This window comes from Taudactylus pleione, unplaced genomic scaffold (assembly GCF_031769625.1).
Source record: "Taudactylus pleione unplaced genomic scaffold, aTauple2 ptg000360l, whole genome shotgun sequence".
NCBI lineage: Eukaryota > Metazoa > Chordata > Amphibia > Anura > Myobatrachidae > Taudactylus > Taudactylus pleione.
In genome coordinates this window covers 4173386-4191852 of record NW_028284761.1, presented here as the reverse complement: position 1 = coordinate 4191852, position 18467 = coordinate 4173386, and the positions used below count along the sequence as shown (strand labels likewise).

Below are 18467 nucleotides of genomic sequence, written 5' to 3'. Positions count from 1 at the left end.
ATTAAATTTCACACATGATGTGCCACTGATGGATTTTGATAAGCTGATCATAAAATAAATACACAAAAACAAGAATAAACAATTAAAATTCTATGTATTAGGGAAAATGTTCTTACATATACATATAGGTATATTTGCAGACCATTGATTATTTTCTTTGCAAGATATAGACTTCTGTCCTATTAATTCAAATCCAAATTGACATTCAAATCTTAGGACATCTCCATTGGAAAAGCCGTCTCCTTCCCGAATACCGTACAATGGAGTTCCGGGATCTCCGCAGCTCTCTTTTTCAATTTCTACCAAGTGAAAAGAAATTGTAAAGTTAGGAATAACATTATATTTTTTTACACTTTACATTTTGATTACATTTTAATTAAACCATATTTAATTCACATTATCATGATAATAACAGATGAATTAAAAAAAATCTATGAATAAAACCTCAAAGAGTGTTTCCTATGTATAACTTGGAAGACATTTGTAGATGATTGGGAATTCAGGTTGATATCTACACAGATAAAAATCAAGTTTTTGAAACAATTATAATATCTACTATATAAAAGCGAACATTTGTCCTTCTGTCCTGTCTTTCTATACAAATCCACAGTTTACAAGCCAAGATCGTGAAATTTTACATATGAGCGTATTGAAACACGGCAGAGGCAACTAAAAAAATGTGAAATAAAATTAATTACTGTAAATTTTTAATTAATTAAAAAACACAATTTTTGCAGAGCATTCGCCCTCTAAAGGTCAGGTCCGGAATTAGAAAAGGATTTAGCTTATCTACTATTTTTTCTTTTCTATCTTATCTACTATATAAAAGTGAAAATTTGTCCTTCTGTCTTTCTATACAAATCCACAGTTTAGAAGCGAAGATCGTGAAATTTTACATACGAGCGTATTAAAACACAGTGAAGGCGACTAAAAAAATTTGAAATTAATTACTGATCATTTTTAATTAATTAAAAAACACAATTTTTGCTTGACGCTCATTGTGGGGCCTCACGGCATATGGGTAGGGCCTCGGAGCAAGCATTTTGTGTTGATATGTTTTGTCATGATCTTAATGTTTATTATCGAAGAGAGCTTTAGCAGGCTTTGCTGGTATTCTCAGCTCTCTGACTATACCAAATTATGCAACAACATTGACTTCTTTCTTCGAACTGTGTCAAATTGATGACTTTGCAAGGATCGTGCTGTACTGTGAGCTGCCAAAATATCACACATGGAATGCTTCTCGAAATAATTCTTTTAATACGCAGAAAACAGGGAGTCGGTGAAGATTGTCATCCTGGTATCAGAGCACAGAAGCTCTTGGCCATGTTTACACTGTACATCTAACAAATTTTGAATGCTTCTTTCTCCGAATTTTGCATTACACCATTACAGGTCCTACTTCCTTCTAAGACCGTAGGACTGTTGATGGGGAAGTTTGTCACACTTTTCATGAGGCCTGCCTAAGGAGAGGTTGTTTGGATGATGATGTGTAAACAAACATTCTTAATATCCAGCTAGTAATATATAAAGGAAATGTAATAGATCTTATGCTTGTCAAAGTTATGGTTTCCAATGTTGTAGGTAGACAAAGCATGATTTGAGTAATTTACTTTCTAGAACTTGTAGGAGTTTCTATTGTTATTTGTGTCCTTGAAAATTTTGAGTCTGTGATTAAAACAGAAAATATTACTAAAAACATTAACTTTAATTAATTACTTTTTCACTTCTTCTTGTATTTCATTTTACACACTGAAAAGTAAATATTTTAATGAAGTAAAGAGCTTTAATTAATATAGCCTAGTAATTAACTGGACATATTTCTATATTGAAAATTATGTAAGGGTACTTCTGACCTTGCAAAAAATCAATATATTACGCAAAACATATATAAGAAATAAGAAAAAAATGGTCATAATTACACATCTTAAAAGTAAAATCTGTGATATTTGGAGAATAAATATAAACTTGTACATTGAACATTTGAATTAAACTTTTAAAACAATTTTTGGAGAATATTGGCATTTTTATCTAAACAAAATTATTGATAATTATGCTTCTCTGAATGTCAACAACTGTGATTTAAAAATACAATGCACGTTTAACATTTTTGTTTCTGATGCTATTATTGTCTAATTGATTTATTGTGCTCTGATATGTTATAAGAGATGAAAAATATTTTTTTAAACTTTTAAATTAAATATTTGTCTCATTTAGCATTTGGACACAGAATTCTAGCATGTTTCCCCAGCAGAATTGGGCATTAAGTAATGTGCATAAAAATCCTTCTATTCTCAGAATTAATTGATACCCATCTCAGCTATATTTAAAGACTATACATTTTACAAAGTATAGAATTTGTAAAAATAGTGTAGAAAGCCCATTTGGAAAAGCTGAGATACAAAAGAAGTTTCTGAAGAGTGCATCCTATTCGACTAATCCGCTTTGAAATTTTGATATACTGTATTTGTCCTCATCTCTACTCACAATAAAGGGATGACTCAAAAATACCCAACATATACAATAAAGTAGTAATGGAAAACAAGTTTAAAGTATGACATCTGTTTTTATCAAGAAGAATAGTACATATATAAAACATTAAAAAACTTCAAGAAAGATGTCAATAAAATTCTAAACAAATTGTCATACCAAAATACAGTGAGAACTGCTACATATATTGAATAAAATGGAGAAAACTCCAAAACTTCAAGTAAAGCCCTTTCTCAAGAGGAATTCAATTATTTCTCAACATTTCCTATGTGTGGCTATGTAGTTATTACTTAGTTGTATGAGTCATGATACTCTGTGTCTCTATGTTTCCAACATATTTTTTCAATGAGCATCTACAGTGTACATTTGATATTGAGAGAAGATGGGTGCTGTAAGGAGCCCTTGGCTGTCAGGTGATAGAGGGAATAAGTGTGCTGAGTTCTAAGCACCTCCAGTAAACATGCCATATTTGTCAGTTACTGAAAATACAGATGTACAAATCTCACAGACCATTTTGGGCGATGTGTGCCAGCAGAGTTTTTTCACTCCCAGCTGTTTTATGTATGCGAATAAGATGCACATTTTAGTGAGAAAGGGGCTTGGCCAAGTCATACTGGACCTGGCATGCTGAGAGGTGCTATTTGGTGTGACTGAAGCAGCTGTATTCACATCACCAGTGTTTTTGCATTTGAAGCCATAGTTGTCGTAATTAGTATTGGCACCCACAAAAGCCGTATTCTGGGTGCAAATTGATCCACCAGAAATACGTTTCCCATCTGCATACGCACGCCTCATAATAGCATGGATGTCTGGCTACATGCCCATGAGAGTTCCATGACACTCCCACTAAATGGATGTCTTGCTTGCATTCTCTTTCTGGACCAAGACAACAAAAAGTCTAGTTACGGCTCTGGGAAATATACAGTAGATTATAATGTCCAGTGAGGCAGAGACTGATGTGAATGAATAAATATGATCTACTTAGTGCTGCGGAATATGCAAGTGCTATATTACAATAACTGTTAGTAAATAAAATAAATTATTTAAGTAATAAATTAAAGGGGCCCCTGGAGAGGTAACTTTTCTAACCCTGTGATCATTACATAATAATATAAATCACTTTACCCATTATGCCAACTTTATTTATAAAAAAAATTATAATATACTGTAGTATATCTTTAAGTCCAGTATTTTTTTAATAAAGTGAAGGTTTTACTCTGGACAGAAGTAAAATAAAATTTTGAATAATGACACAGATGTTCTGTTCAACACTGATAACCTGTGTGACCTCTCTCCTCCTAATGCCTCCAGAACTTGGTTCCCAGTGCTCCAGCATTGCATGGTTATGAATTGGAATTGCTTTTTTATTTGTTGCATATTATCCCCATGAGCCACCTAATATACTGTTCATTCTGCCTTCAAGACATGTAATAAAACATAATTAATTTGTAGCGATGTAAAACTATATCAACAGTCTATGCAGGTATCCTTTAAAAGCATATGCCATATGTCTTGTAGGTTACTTACTTAAGTGACACATTATATTGTTGACATCTAAAGATTAAATGTGAAGGGACAGCGTTTATGCATTGCACTGCAGTGTACATGTAGCAGAAATGATTCCATAAAACAATAAATTAGATCATAACAGGTAATAAAACGTTATCTTGGGTAAGCAAAAATTCAGCACATCAATATATCAATATGCATGCTAAATAGTAGTGCAGCAATTTCTAATACTGCAGAGCTCCCACCACATATGCAGAAGTATCCTAAAAGGTACACTGTCGTGAGAACAGAAAAATTTTATTTTATGTTTAAGAATAATTTTTACACATAAGTGATCTAGTGGAAGTTGGGTCCCTGTCAGGTAGCGGCATCTCCTTCAGTGCTTGGCATATACTGTATTCTTAGCTGGGGAATGTAAACTGTATTTCACAGAGACTCTCCAAGCTAAGGTAACCCAACATTCCTCTGTGCAGAAGAAAGCCCTACCCCCTTCCACAGAGGTAAACCCTATACATTTCCACAGAGGTAAGCCCTACTCCCTTCTATAGAGGTAAGCATTACCCACCCACTGGAGTAAACCCTGCTGACTTCAGCAGAGGTAAGCATTGTCCTTCCACAGAGGTAATCATTACCCTCCCACAGAGGTAAGCCCTATACCTTTCCACAGGGGTAAGCCCTACCCTCTTCCACAGAGGTAAACCCTATACATTTCCACAGAGGTTAGCCCTATTCCCTTCTATAGAGGTAAGCATTACCCATCCACTGAAGTAAACCCTGCTGTCTTCAGCAGAGGTAAGCATTGTCCTTCCACAGAGGTAATCATTACCCTCCCACAGAGGTAAGCCCTACTCCCTTCTATAGAGGTAAGTATTACCCATCCATTGAAGTAAACCGTGCTGTCTTCAGCAGAGATAAACATTGTCCTTTCACAGAGGTAATCATTACCCTTCCACAGAGGTAAGCCCTATACCTTTCCACAGGGGTAAGCTTTACCCCCTTCCACATAGGTAGGTCCTGCCCACTTCAACAGAGCTTAGCTTTTTCTTCCACAGAGGTTAACCTTACCCCTTCCACAGGGGTAAGCCTTGACCACTTTTATAGAGGTACTGTAAGCCATACCCCTTTCACAGAGGTAAGCCCAACCCCCTTCCATAGAGGTAAGGCTACCCCTTTCACAGAGATAAACCTTACCCCCTTTTACAAAAAGTGAAATCTCCACCCTTTGAAAGATAGAACAACCTTTTTGCACAGATAAACCTCTATTCCACTTAACATAAACTCTTCTCCTTACAGAAATTCACCCCCATTCCCAGTGGTGCATTGCCTCCACATATGACAACAGGTTAGTAGAGAGTCTGAATGTTTTCAGCTCGTGTTTATGATCGTTGATACTTATAATGCGATGAGCATCTCTAAGACAGATAGAAGCTCATAACTCTAAATACTGTAAACCAGGAATTTCTACAAAGTTAGGTGGAGGTTCTAGGCAAAAGAGGTGACATCTTATGACCAGTATCTGGCCACTGTGTTTTACTCCTCTACCTGACATGAAGTTAAAGAAGAGGATTCTAGTTATCGGCAGTGTTGGGTGAAAATCGATGCTAAAGTCTGGGCTCCACCCATTAGGACTTGGTTGCAGTTGCTAATGATCTGGCCTTTATACTAGTAGCTATTTTTTATGGATTCAATTTTATATTTTTTTTAATGGATGTTCTCACAATGTTGATCCTTTCCTAAAGGGTGGAGGAGATATCTGGTGACCACCCAGGTTTCCATTTGCAGAAGCCTGATTAATTACCTAATGCTAACGTGAGTTTCCATAGGGCTTAATGTGAGGATCTATTCACAGATGCAGCCATCATCATTAGTATCACCACTTGCGCCTGCCCCATGCTGGGCGCAATGGATCTGAAATAGGCTTCGCCTTCTCTGTATGTACGACTCAGAATAGCATGGACACTCCCATGGCCAGGCCAGGCAACAGGGGTGGCATAATGGAACACCCGTACCCGTCCCTGAAGGATGGGCACAAAACGGGGCCGCAGCCGCCGGGACCCATAACCACCTCCCAACCAGGGACAGATTAAGAGGGAGGCAAGTAACCCCGGCCCCCCTCAGAGAGGCCCCCTCACTACCCACCGCAGATAAGATCTGGTTGATCCCGTCAGGCCGCCGCCACGATCCAAAGTAGCAGCCAGCCATTCTCTCTTTGAACAGCCCCTGCCGGCGCTGCAGAGCAGTGCTAGGTTGCCAGGCCAGCGGTGGACAAATGACAAGCTAAGTTGTTGCAGCCTGTCCCTCCCAGTGACAGTGACTGTCTGACGCCACACGCAGGCTGCAGGGAAGAAAAGGGCAGGACTTGAAAGGGAGGGGCGGGCGCTGTGCAGCCACAGATGCATATGGAGGCAGAGGGGTGCCTGTGGGTGGAACATGCAGCTGTTCAGCTGTTGAGGTCAAGTCTAGCTGTCAGCATCTGATCATAAAAAAAAAGTAAGAGACATTATTGAACAGGGTTTTTTTTGTAACCAAATAAAAATTAATTAAATAAAGTCACTGGGTCCATTGTCTTTAAATGTATATATATATATATATATATATATATATATATATATTATATGTGCTTTTTGTTTTTATACATATATATATACTGCTCAAAAAAATAAAGGGAAGACTAAAATAACACATCCTAGATCTGAATGGATGAAATATTCTTATAAATACTTTGTTCTTTACATAGTTGAATGTGCTGACAACAATATCACACAAAATTTATCATTGGAAATCAAATTTATTGACCCATGGAGGTTTGGTTTTGGAGCCACACTCAAAATTAAAGTGGAAAAACACACTACAGGCTGCTCCAACTTTGATGTTATGTCCTTAAAACAAGTCAAACTGAGGCTCAGTAGTGTGTGTGGCCTCCATGTGCCTGTATGACCTCCCCACAATGCCTGGGCATGCTCCTGATGAGGTGGCGGATGGACTCCTGAGGCATCTCCTCCCAGACCTGGACTGAAACATCTGCCAACTCCTGGACAGTCTGTGGTGCAACGTGGCGTTGGAGGATGGAGCGAGACATGACGTCCCAGATGTGCTCAATTGGATTCAGATCTGGGGAACGGGTGGGCCAGGCCATAGCATCAATGCCTTCATCTTGCAGGAACTGCTCACACACTCGAACCACATGAGGTCTAGCATTGTCTTGCATTAGGAGGAACCCAGGGCCAACCACACCAGCATATGGTCTCCCAAGGGGTCTGAGGATCTCATATTGGTACCTAATGGCAGCCAGGCTACCTCTAGCGAGCACATGGAGGGCTGTGCGGCCCCCCAAAGAAATGCCACCACACACCATTACTGACCCACTGCCAAACCGGTCATGCTGGAGGATGTTGCAGGCAGCAGAACGTTCTCCTTGACGTCTCCAGACTCTGTCATGTCTGTCATATGTGCTCAGTGTGAACCTGCTTTCATCAGTGAAGAGCATAGGGCACCAGTGGCGAATTTGCCAATCTTGGTGTTCTCTGGCAAATGCCAAACGTCCTGCACGGTGTTGGGCTGTAAGCACAACCCCCACCTGTGGACGTCGGGCCCTCATACCACCCTCATGGAGTCTGTTTCTGACTGTTTGAGCAGACACATGCACATTTGTGGCCTGCTGGAGGTCATTTTGTAGGGCTCTGGCAGTGCTCCTCCTGTTCCTCCTTGCACAAAGGCGGAGGTAGCGGTCCTGCTGCTGGGTTGTTGCCCTCCTATGGCCTCCTCCACGTCTCCTGATGTACTGGCCTGTCTCTTGGTAGTGCCTCCATGCTCTGGATACTACGCTGACAGACACAGCAAACCTTCTTGCCACAGCTCCCATTGATGTGCCATACTGGATGAGTTGCACTACCTGAGCCACTTGTGTGGGTTGTAGACTACGTCTCATGCTACCAATAGAGTGAAAGCACCGCCAGCATTCAAAAGTGACCAAAACATCATCCAAAAAGCACAGGAACTGAGAAGTCATCTGTGGTCACCACCTGCAGAACCACTCCTTTATTGTGGGTGTCTTGCTAATTGCCTATAATTTCCACCTGTTGTCTATTCCATTTGCACAACAGCATGTGAAATTGAATGTCAATCAATGTGGACAGTTTGATTTCACAGAAGTGTGAATGACTTGGAGTTACATTGTGTTGTTTAAGTGTTCAATGTATTTTTTGAGCAGTGTATATACAGAATAATATATATATATATATATATATATATATATATATATATATATGAGGGTGCAGCACTCTCAGTAAATAACAAAACATAGTCCCCCAGCACACTGAATGAAATCAGCAATAAGATTTGAAAAACTACATGATGGTAGATAATTCAGAGATCTCAGTTGCATATATTTGCAAAGATATGCCGTGACGACGCCCGGAGGCTTAGCCATATCTTTGCAAATATATGCAACTGAGATCTCTGAATTATCTACCACCATGTAGTTTTTCAAATCTTTTTGCTGATTTCATTCAGTGTGCTGGGGGATTATTTTTTGTTGTTTCTTGCATAGACTAACCCCTCCCTTACATGCACCTGAGTGATATTACTGAAGTGATTGAGCAGCTTCCAACTTGTATTTCTCTCAGTAAATAATACAGATGACACAGCAGTCTATAATCGACGTTTCAGTACTTTATCTGTACTATCTTACAAGTTAGATAGTACAGATAAAGTACTGAAACGTCGATTATACACTGCTGTGTCATCTGTATTATTTACTGAGAGTGCTGCACCTTTGTATTCAGTTATGATTTTTTGTGAGGGCACATCTAAGTTATTTAAATTGTTGGGAGTGTTGGACCCTCTGCATGCTATATATAGAATATATTAAATATCTTTACATAAGTAGGTGAAAATAACTCAATATGCATCCATCTAGCCAACGTTTCAGGACACTCTAGTCATTTTGTCATATTATATATATCATACTTCACATATCACACATGCAGGGGAGGGATGTGCGGGATTGGGGGTGGTGGTGAAAAGGTGGGGCCCCCAGAGACATCAGTGAACCGGGCCCTGAGATTTCTGTTGCCTCCCCTGTCCATGGCACTCCCACAGGACAGAACAGTTTTGTGCGATTGCATTGCTTCCCTCAAGTTCACTCCCCAAAATTCCCATGTCATGCAAAAGCAGACTCAGAAATAGGTGAAGATACACAAAGATGCTTAAAAGTTGCTTCTGCGCATGTGCTGTTTGCTAGAATTCGCTATTTGCGCCTGTACAAAGAGATCCATCCATCTCATCAGCCCCATTGCATCTGTACATAGGTTTTTAAAGGTAAACTGAGTGTTTTTGCCATTTCTAGATAGACCCTAGTATTCTCCTTTCGTATATTACTTTGTGATGTCAACACCACGTTACATTAAAAAAAAAAAAAAAAAAAACTGGGAGGTAATTTACAAACCACAAAGATTCTGTCTCCAAGTTGTGCACAAAATGAAATTCAATTACTCTAAAAGAAAGTTCTCACACAAATATAGTATTTTTGCCCTTATGAAGGGCCTTACACATCTCGGAATGTCTCCGGTCTAACACTGTCATCTTTATTAGCTTGTATTTACGTGTACACCTCTCCAATAGCAGGTGCAATGGATACATCTACTAACGGGCGTATAGCCTTATCTCTGCAGGTCTATATGAGCTGTATTTGCTTGAACAAATCTTTACTGTCCAGGGCAAGAGTTTACATGCCTCTACCATCACCTTGTCACAGCCAGGGTATTTCAGCATGGCACTAGGCGAGTGTTACCTGTGAGGTGGCGCGGGCTGTCTGGTGGCGGAGCTGGTGTCTGGCGGGGGGCTTTGGCTGCGCGCGTTGTTGTGCGGGCCTGTTGTCACTCTGCGCTGGTAAGACCTGGCGGCGTCTCCATTCCGTTTGGCATGGGCGCCGTCATCTTGCCTTCTGGCCATGTGATGCGGCTGGCGAATCCTGGTGAGTCACATGTTCCCTCCAGCCAGTAACAGCACGTCATGGGGTATTTAGGAAGGGTCAGTGCCTTCCTTCTTTGCCAGTGCAACGTGTATCTCAGCCTAGCTGAGAGGGAGTTCTCTGTGCTTTCCTGTTTCTGTGAATTCGCTGTCTGCCTGTCAGCTCCTAGCTCCCACTGGACTACCCAGCTTCCTCCATCACCCTTGCCCATACCTGAGTGCCTGAGCCTGCTGACATCCTGCGCTTCAGTTCACTACCTGCAAACCTGGCTTGATTATTTTCAGTTCACTACCTGCAAACCTGGCTTGATTATTTTCAGTTTCACTACCTGCACACCTAGACAGCTCTAATTGTTTCTACTTGGACATTAACCCTTTTGCTCCCACCACAGAACTCTTGTGCACATTTATATATTCCTGGACTTTTATTTACTGCCACATTATATGTCTACTCAAGCACTTATTAAAAATCCTAGTTTTATTTTCAAATCTGCTTCTGTGATCGCTCCTGCTACCACCCTGGGTCCACAAACAACCCAGAACATAACACACCTGTTTCACCTCTCCAGCCATAAGTCTGCATTGGTGTGTATACATACGATCTCTGTATGGGCATATGCAGAGTGAACTCATGCCATGCAAACTTGCACAAGTTAAACTAAGCATCAGGCCCAAAGAGGCTGGGGAGAAAATTTAGCTTTAGCTTTACCAGGATCCTTAATTTGCACATCTAGATTTCTTCCAAAGTACATAGGTGTACAGAGCACACCTGCAGAGGGGGAGAAGTCTGCACAGAGCGAGGGGAAGAGTTGGGCTGAGTGAAGGCTTTCTTTTCTTCGTATGGACTACTTTAGTGGACCAGGGCAAAAAGCAAGATTTCATTCTATGAAGCGAGATTATTTAAAAGTGATATAGGGGTGGAAGTGGCACATCCTTAGCAACATTGCATGCTGTGTGGAGCCATTTTTACTTAGGCTATGGACTCACACCAGAGCAGTCTGTCTTCCTGTCTACTTCTACATATGGATGGGGCAGACTTTGTACCTTCATGGAGCTCTTCAATTGAGAAGCATTTTTCTAGGTGCAATTTGAGAAATGTAATAAACGCTTCATACACACATAGGCATAGCCACGGGCTGTATAGACAATAATGATGTCCCCTAACTCTCATCATAATTTAAGAGCTAAAGGTGGTTAAACCAATAAGTATTTTAGAATAGAACAGAAAAGTTTAATGAAATGAATGATTCTAAAGTGATAGAAGGCTGGAGTTGGATGTAATATTTACACTTTGCACAGTGCAACTCCAGATTTCTGTGTCTATCCTTATACTCAGACAAAATCGTATTTGCAATTTTATTTTATCTCCTCTAAGGGAGAATCCAGGAGACAAGATGCAAGTGACCACTCTGGGGGTGGGGCCAGGCTCTCCACATCATTAAGCCCCTCCCCCACAGCTATATTCCATGAATCTCTGGTCCATAGGGAGGAGGCGAAGCTTACATGACCCAATTCTCATTAAAGCCTGTCATATTGACCCTGCCTACTCCCTATGGACCCACAATTTCCAGTATTATTCTCCACATCCTGCCCACTTAACCAGGTAGTGGGCAGGATACAGGAGATCCACCCACTCTTCAGGGGCACCAGGGGACTACCTGAATAACTGAGGTCTCCCGGACCTTCTGGGAGAGCAGTATGGACACAATCCTACTTTGGACTGGACAGACCATCTAGGCAGGTGTGGTTTAAGAGAGAGGGCCCCATGTGTAGACTCAGTGTACTTCCCTCCCCCCTTGTTGATACATGTCCCCTGTACACTCTGCCACTCTGCTGTGCATGCACCAATCTCTAGGAAAATGGCTCTATGTTTCTTGTGATTTCTGTAGTATATATGCACAGATATCCAGAAACATGGCTCCCACTCCATGTTCCCATTGATATCTGCTGTACCAACAGAGAGGTAAGTATCATAAATGGGGGCAAGGTCTATGTGTACTGAACACCCTGCACCCATTATAGATAAGCCCAGTCATCTAGGTGCACTGGGGCAAAATTGTTGTTTTTCAGCATCCAATACAGTGATCACCAATGTCTGAATGAGCAGTGCAAATCTGTCTCCTTTACTGTTATTCTATATTTTATTATGTATTTTCTATTAGCTGTATTGCTAAATATACATACCGAAAACTATTATTTTCCTGACGCTGTTACAATGAATATTTTTTATTCAGACCCATTACAGTATATCTTTATTCAGTGAGCGGTATCGATGCCTCATTTATTTGCCGAGTATGCTTTTAGCAGTGTAATAAGTATTTTCACAGACTTACAGCAGCATGAAGATAAAATTCACTTTATAGTTCTGATGAGATTCAATTTATTAGAGCCAGTCAGTAAGTGTCCATTTGATTCCATTCTTCCTAATGCCCAGATGCAATAACCACAGTATGAGATGTAAAAAATGTTGAAAGTTTATTTGTCTTTCATTGTATTCTTCAATTGCAAGTAATACGCAATTGTGTTATTTTATTCATGTCAATCACATTTATTGAAAAAATGATGATTTTTTTAATGAACTTCCATGAAAACGTGATAGTTCTCCTCACCCCTGACTATGTAGCAGGGGTGGTAACTAAGTGTTCTGACCACCTATTTTCAGTGTAGATAGCTTAAACTCTGGAGGTCAGTTGCTGTCCTCTGTGCCATGCTATGGTTCCTGGGTAGTGGAACTGCCATGAATCATACCATTCAAATACATTCATCAAGAGAATAGTACGAGTGCCAAGCATTGTTATCCTCAATCTGCTACTTCATGCCGATTCCTTTGTGGCAAAAAATACTAATCCTAAATACAGTATTTAGTACACTATTAGCTACTTAGTACTCTACTAAGTACACTATTATCTACTAAGTACACTATTATCTACTAAGTGCACTATTAGCTACTAAGTACACTATTATCTACTAAGTACACTATTAGCTACTTAGTACTCTACTAAGTACACTATTATCTACTAAGTACACTATTATCTACTAAGTGCACTATTAGCTACTTAGTACTCTACTAAGTACACTATTATCTACTAAGTACACTATTATCTACTAAGTGCACTATTAGCTACTAAGTACATTATCATCTACTAAGTACACTATTAGCTACTAAGCACACTATTATTTACTAAGTATACTATTAGCTACCAAGTGCACTATTACACTATGTACACTATTAGCTATTATGTGCACTATTTTTTACTAAGTATACTATTAGCTACTAAGTGCACTATTATCTATTATGTACACTATTAGCTATTAAGTGCACTATTATTTACTAAGTATACTATTAGCTACTAAGTTCACTATTATCTATTATGTACACTATTAGCTATTAAGTGCACTATTATTTACTAAGTATACTATTAGCTACTAAGTGCACTATTATCTATTATGTACACTATTAGCTATTAAGTGCACTATTATTTACTAAGTATACTATTAGCTACTAAGTTCACTATTATCTATTATGTACACTATTAGCTATTAAGTGCACTATTATTTACTAAGTATACTATTAGCTGCTAAGTGCACTATTAATTACTAAAAATACTATTAGCTACTAAGTGCATTATTATTTACTAAGTATACTATTCGCTACTAAGTGCACTATTAGCTACTAAATACACTATTACTAAGTGGACTATTATTTACTAAGTGCACTATAAACGAATTAACGGAAAAAATAGCAAAATTTGAGAAAGTACTAAGTACTCTAACAATTACATGTGGCGGAGCAACTATGTCGCGCCAGATGTCTCTCATTATATGGCACAAAAAGGATAGGTGTATAAGGACACATCTGTACATGTAAGATTGGGTTTTAGTCTATTATGGACATAAGTTGACATCTTAAGGTGTCACACCAGAACATGGCGGTGAAATGCTGGGTCTGTCAAGAAGCTGCATACCAGCAGATTGTGTATTCTCAGACTTTCTAGTATGACCCTTTTCTGCCGGGTACAAAATGTTCTGCTCCTGGACTTGCCTCCTTAAGATTGCAGTCACCTACTGTATGTTGAACTAGGTAATTGATTAAAATGGTGTTTTTAAGACAGGTGGCTGCACTAAAACCTTTTTTCTGGCATGGTTGCATCCCATGTGACAGCATTATAAACGTCCCCTAGTGGCAGCTGGTAGCAAATCTTCCAACAGCCATCGAGCTCAGCGGGCAATGCTGGCCTTCTGCTCCATTAGAGATTCCTTCCAGCCCACTGCTTCTGCCCTGGCCACAGTGAAGGGCGATTCTAACAGTTTTCCTGCAACATGACCTCACAGAGCTCCAGGCCTCCAGGCAGACATGGAGCCCACCAACCAGACCGTGATTTTTAGGATTACTCACAGTCTGAGCTCCGGCAGACGTGCTTACCCCCAGTTTCTCACCCCTCTTTCAGGCAGAGCCGCAACAGTGCAGGCACTCCCCAGCATTGCCTATACCCTGCTGCTGGCGTTTCTTCTTGCAGGACTGTGAGGTCCTGCAAGCAGTAATTTTATGCAGTAAATCAAAAAACAACAACGAGATAAAGGAAACTTATTTTTAAACAGTAATATTCAGACCTGAGTCAAGATAGTAAATAAAAAATATATAATTTAATATAATATCATACCTTCTGAGAAATTGGGGTTGTGATACCCAGAGAAATGCATCAAGGACGGAGAAATGAATCAAGCTCTTTTTTAACCACCCCGTATACAGATCCACCTTCTATTGCACCTTCAATCTGCCAGGAGAAAATCCCTGAACTGTGGATTTAGGGCCTGATTCAGAGTTGGGAATAGAGTGAGATATCTCTCTCAACTGATCATCTTGATGAAACCATGCTGCACTGCAGGTGGGGCAGATTTAAAATGTGCAGAGAGATATAGATTTGGAAGGATTGTGTCCAAACTGACATCTAAATTGTAGAGTAATAATAAAGCTGTGCAGTATTTGTGGGCTACATGTAAAAGCAGCCAGTATTTACCCTACATGCAAAAAAAATTATGTATTTACACCCCTTGCATTACAATATGGTTTGTTCAGGTTCACAGTTAAGTGCTATCTCTCTCTCTATTCCCAACTCTGAATCAGGCCCTTAGTGTCAGATCACTGGAGACACCGGTGGGTCTGTCACTGCACAGTTCGGCTGCTATACCTGCTGTATGTTTGTGTCTGAGCCCATGATAAAATGGGTGGATTAAGCTCAGCACCTAAGGCAGAAGCACACACCGGTGACATTGATTGTTAACGGGGGACAATTTTATCCATATATATGTATCTAATATCTGTGACCATAAAGGACAGTATATCTAAAAAGAACTGGCACTAAATTAATGGAATACCGTTTGTATTAAACAAATTTATGTTTCCTTCTGGATAGATTCACAGAGGTTAACATCTCTTATGGATTCTCGATTTATTATATTCTTATAAAGAAAAGGGATCTGGGAAACAACCTTTTGTAGAGCTTGAATAGAACATTGCACTATACTGTATTATTATTCTTAATTTATTGTCAATATGTACCGCATGTTATATTCAATGGTGATATTATATTAAATTATATATTTTTTATTTACTTGTGTGGTTATTTAAACAAGCGCTCCACCTACACCCTTGTCCTATTGTTCCTTTCAGCAGGTAGCAGATCCTGCTGGTGGAGCTGCCAGTTTATAACCATAATATATTAGCTGATTGAGGAGCACACCCGTATACAAGATAGGACTAATGAATAATATGAAGATGTGATCTTATACTGAAATACTGATATTATTGGTAGTGGAAGTCACTGGGCTCTTTGTGGATTAGTAAGGCACAAGAGTGGACATTTCAGTAACATGTGTCAACCCTATATTGGCATTCAGGGCCTGATTCAGAGCCGCTCGTAAGCGGCCGCTCGTTCGCTCCAAGCGATGTTCGCACAACTGCGCATGCGTATGGGTTGTAATACGCATGCGCGAACCAGTCATTGCGGTCGGAAATTTTGTGCTCGCAAATTAGCGAATGCCTGCTATTTTGAGTGACAGGATGAGGCGTTTGTGGGTGGTAACAGGGGAAGGTGCTTGAAAACGGGGAGTGGAGATCCAAACGCAGGCGTGCCGAACGGTCAAAACGGGCGTTTTAAGGGTGTGCATAATTAACAAAGCAGCGTCATCGACCACGTCACTTGGTTGTCTTTTAGCCTAAACTGCTCGCATGATTGCGGTAGGAAAATCCAAACACAAGCACTGCGAGCAGTTCATAAGCCTTTTGATGTACTCGATTAATCTAATAAATAGTGGAGATGACGTAGGATGCGAGCGGCCAGGGGGCGTTTTTTAAAAAATAGCGAGCGCATGTTTCATTCGCTCGTTCAGACATAGAGGCGTCAACAGACCGCAAAGAGCGAGCGCTCTATTTAAATATCCGGCCCCTTTTTCTGAACGAACGAGCGCAAATAGCGTCCGGCTCTGAATCAGGCCCTCAGCATTGATTTATCTCGGCAAACATCTAATTAATTGCTGTCACTAAATGCAAATTTTCACTATTAGACTTTAGCAATGAGTTCTACAGCACAATAAATCGCACACAGAAGCGTCTATTGGCATCCGCCCATCTGCAACTATATGCAAATACCTCTACAAACTCCATCCCTAGTTTACATCTGTGCAGCCAGATGTGGAAGGACTGAGAAGCCCATTTTTAGCACCCTTGCACAAGTGATACCGGTTGGTGCCTCATTATACTGTACGCCATCGAAAACTTAAACCAGCCTTATGGCAAGTGCAGTTACTCTATCTGACTATGGCTGTGTATCTGGGAATGCACCCACAACGCACAACACTCCCATAACGCCCATTGAATGGCCCATTTCTTCCTGCACTTCAAGCCACTCCCAGTAACAGCCCAGGAACGCCCATCACTTCCCACCATATATTCTGGTACCGTCTGAATCAATCACATCAGCCCCTTTGTGCGTGCACTCTGTGTAACGCATGCGTCTTAGGGGTTTTCAGGATTTTTGCCGCATACGCAGTTGCAAATAATCACTTAACTATGTGAACACCGGAAATGAGTGCATATTGCGTGAGGCTCTGAATCCGGCGCGTTGTGTCTGTGGGGTCTATGTACTGAGCCTTGGAGGAAGATAAAGTGCCACCCACTCAGCTCCTAACTGTCATTTTTCAAACACAGACTGTGACTTGGCAGTTAGGAGCTGATTGGTTGGAACTTTATCTTAGTCCACTTTAGTTCTATCCAAGGCTTAGTATGTAGACCCCAGAAATGTTACTTATAGTTCCCTCCTACCAGGGCCGTAACTAGGGTGGTGCGACCTGTGCCATGGTACAGGGCACCGCAGGGTAGGGGGCGCTGTTTGGGCCTGTCACTTTTCCTGTTTATTATCATTCTCACTTGTAACCTCCTCTTCTTTTATCCCCAGCATCTCCTGGCCTCCCCTATCTCTTCCCTGGCCTTTCCCCATGAGGCCATGACCATTTTTCAGGTGCACTATATTATGTTCCTATTTAAAAAAGGGGGGGGGGGCGCACCAATTCTCTCTCTGGCACAGGGCACCAAAAAGTCTAGTTACGGCTCTATCTGAGTTACATTAGCCTAAAAATTGACGAAGCATCTTAAAAATCAATAGATACAGTATATTTGCATTATACCACATACTGAAAGTTCTAGATAGTTACTAACCCAATACATAATACTTAAATTCTATTCTTGAGACGGGAAGACATATAACATTTTAATGTATTTGATCATTTGTGAAAGCAGTTGTATAGATGGTCTAAGTTATTTATTTATGAGACGTTAAAGTTATTTCCTTAAATTGTTATTATCCAACACTGCCAGGTATATTATCCACTGAAGACTGCTTCAAGAATAATGGCTAGAACTCAAGGTCATTGCTAATACTACTGGCATTTATCCCACATTCTTTGAAAAGTGAAATTACAGTAACTGATAGTTACCACTTCTGTCTTGCGTTAGCAGCATATGGTTTCACGCACACACGCTCATTGTATGGAAGGGCGTATTGAAGGCGTTTAGATGCAACTGTGGCCTATGCAGAATCGTGTTTATGCTAAGAGCTATTAGAAATAAGACACAACACTTGTACCTAATATAGGGTTAGTATAGGGCTGGCACAGGTACACAATGAGAGTGAGAACAGCTATTTAGCCGAGGGTATGAAAGGGGACATAGAGTAGACATAGAGCCAGGCGTATACCATCCCATTTATATCATTTTTATTAATCAAAGACCTGGGATTAAATATATTGCAGCACATCATTTTCTATTAAACTGCGGACTGATAAAATATAATGTAATGTGCAGAGCACGTGCCAGTGCCAAGACATCATTGTTATCACACTCTCTATGCCCCCTTTAGCACTAGGCCACACACTACTGACCAGCCGTGCAAATAGTGCACAATCGGTGACCGATGCACCCACCTGTGATAGCATACAGTTTG

General features: G+C 40.3%; 1 protein-coding gene across 1 annotated transcript in view; it reads right to left on the bottom strand.

The window, feature by feature from the left end:
* CSMD3 (CUB and Sushi multiple domains 3) overlaps positions 1–18467 on the bottom strand; it is a 1208248-nt gene that overhangs the window by 550471 nt on the left and 639310 nt on the right. Inside the window, exon 14 of the mRNA XM_088444368.1 lies at positions 117–299. Coding sequence (XP_088300494.1) covers positions 117–299 — 183 coding nt within the window. The remainder of the gene's footprint in view (positions 1–116; positions 300–18467) is intronic.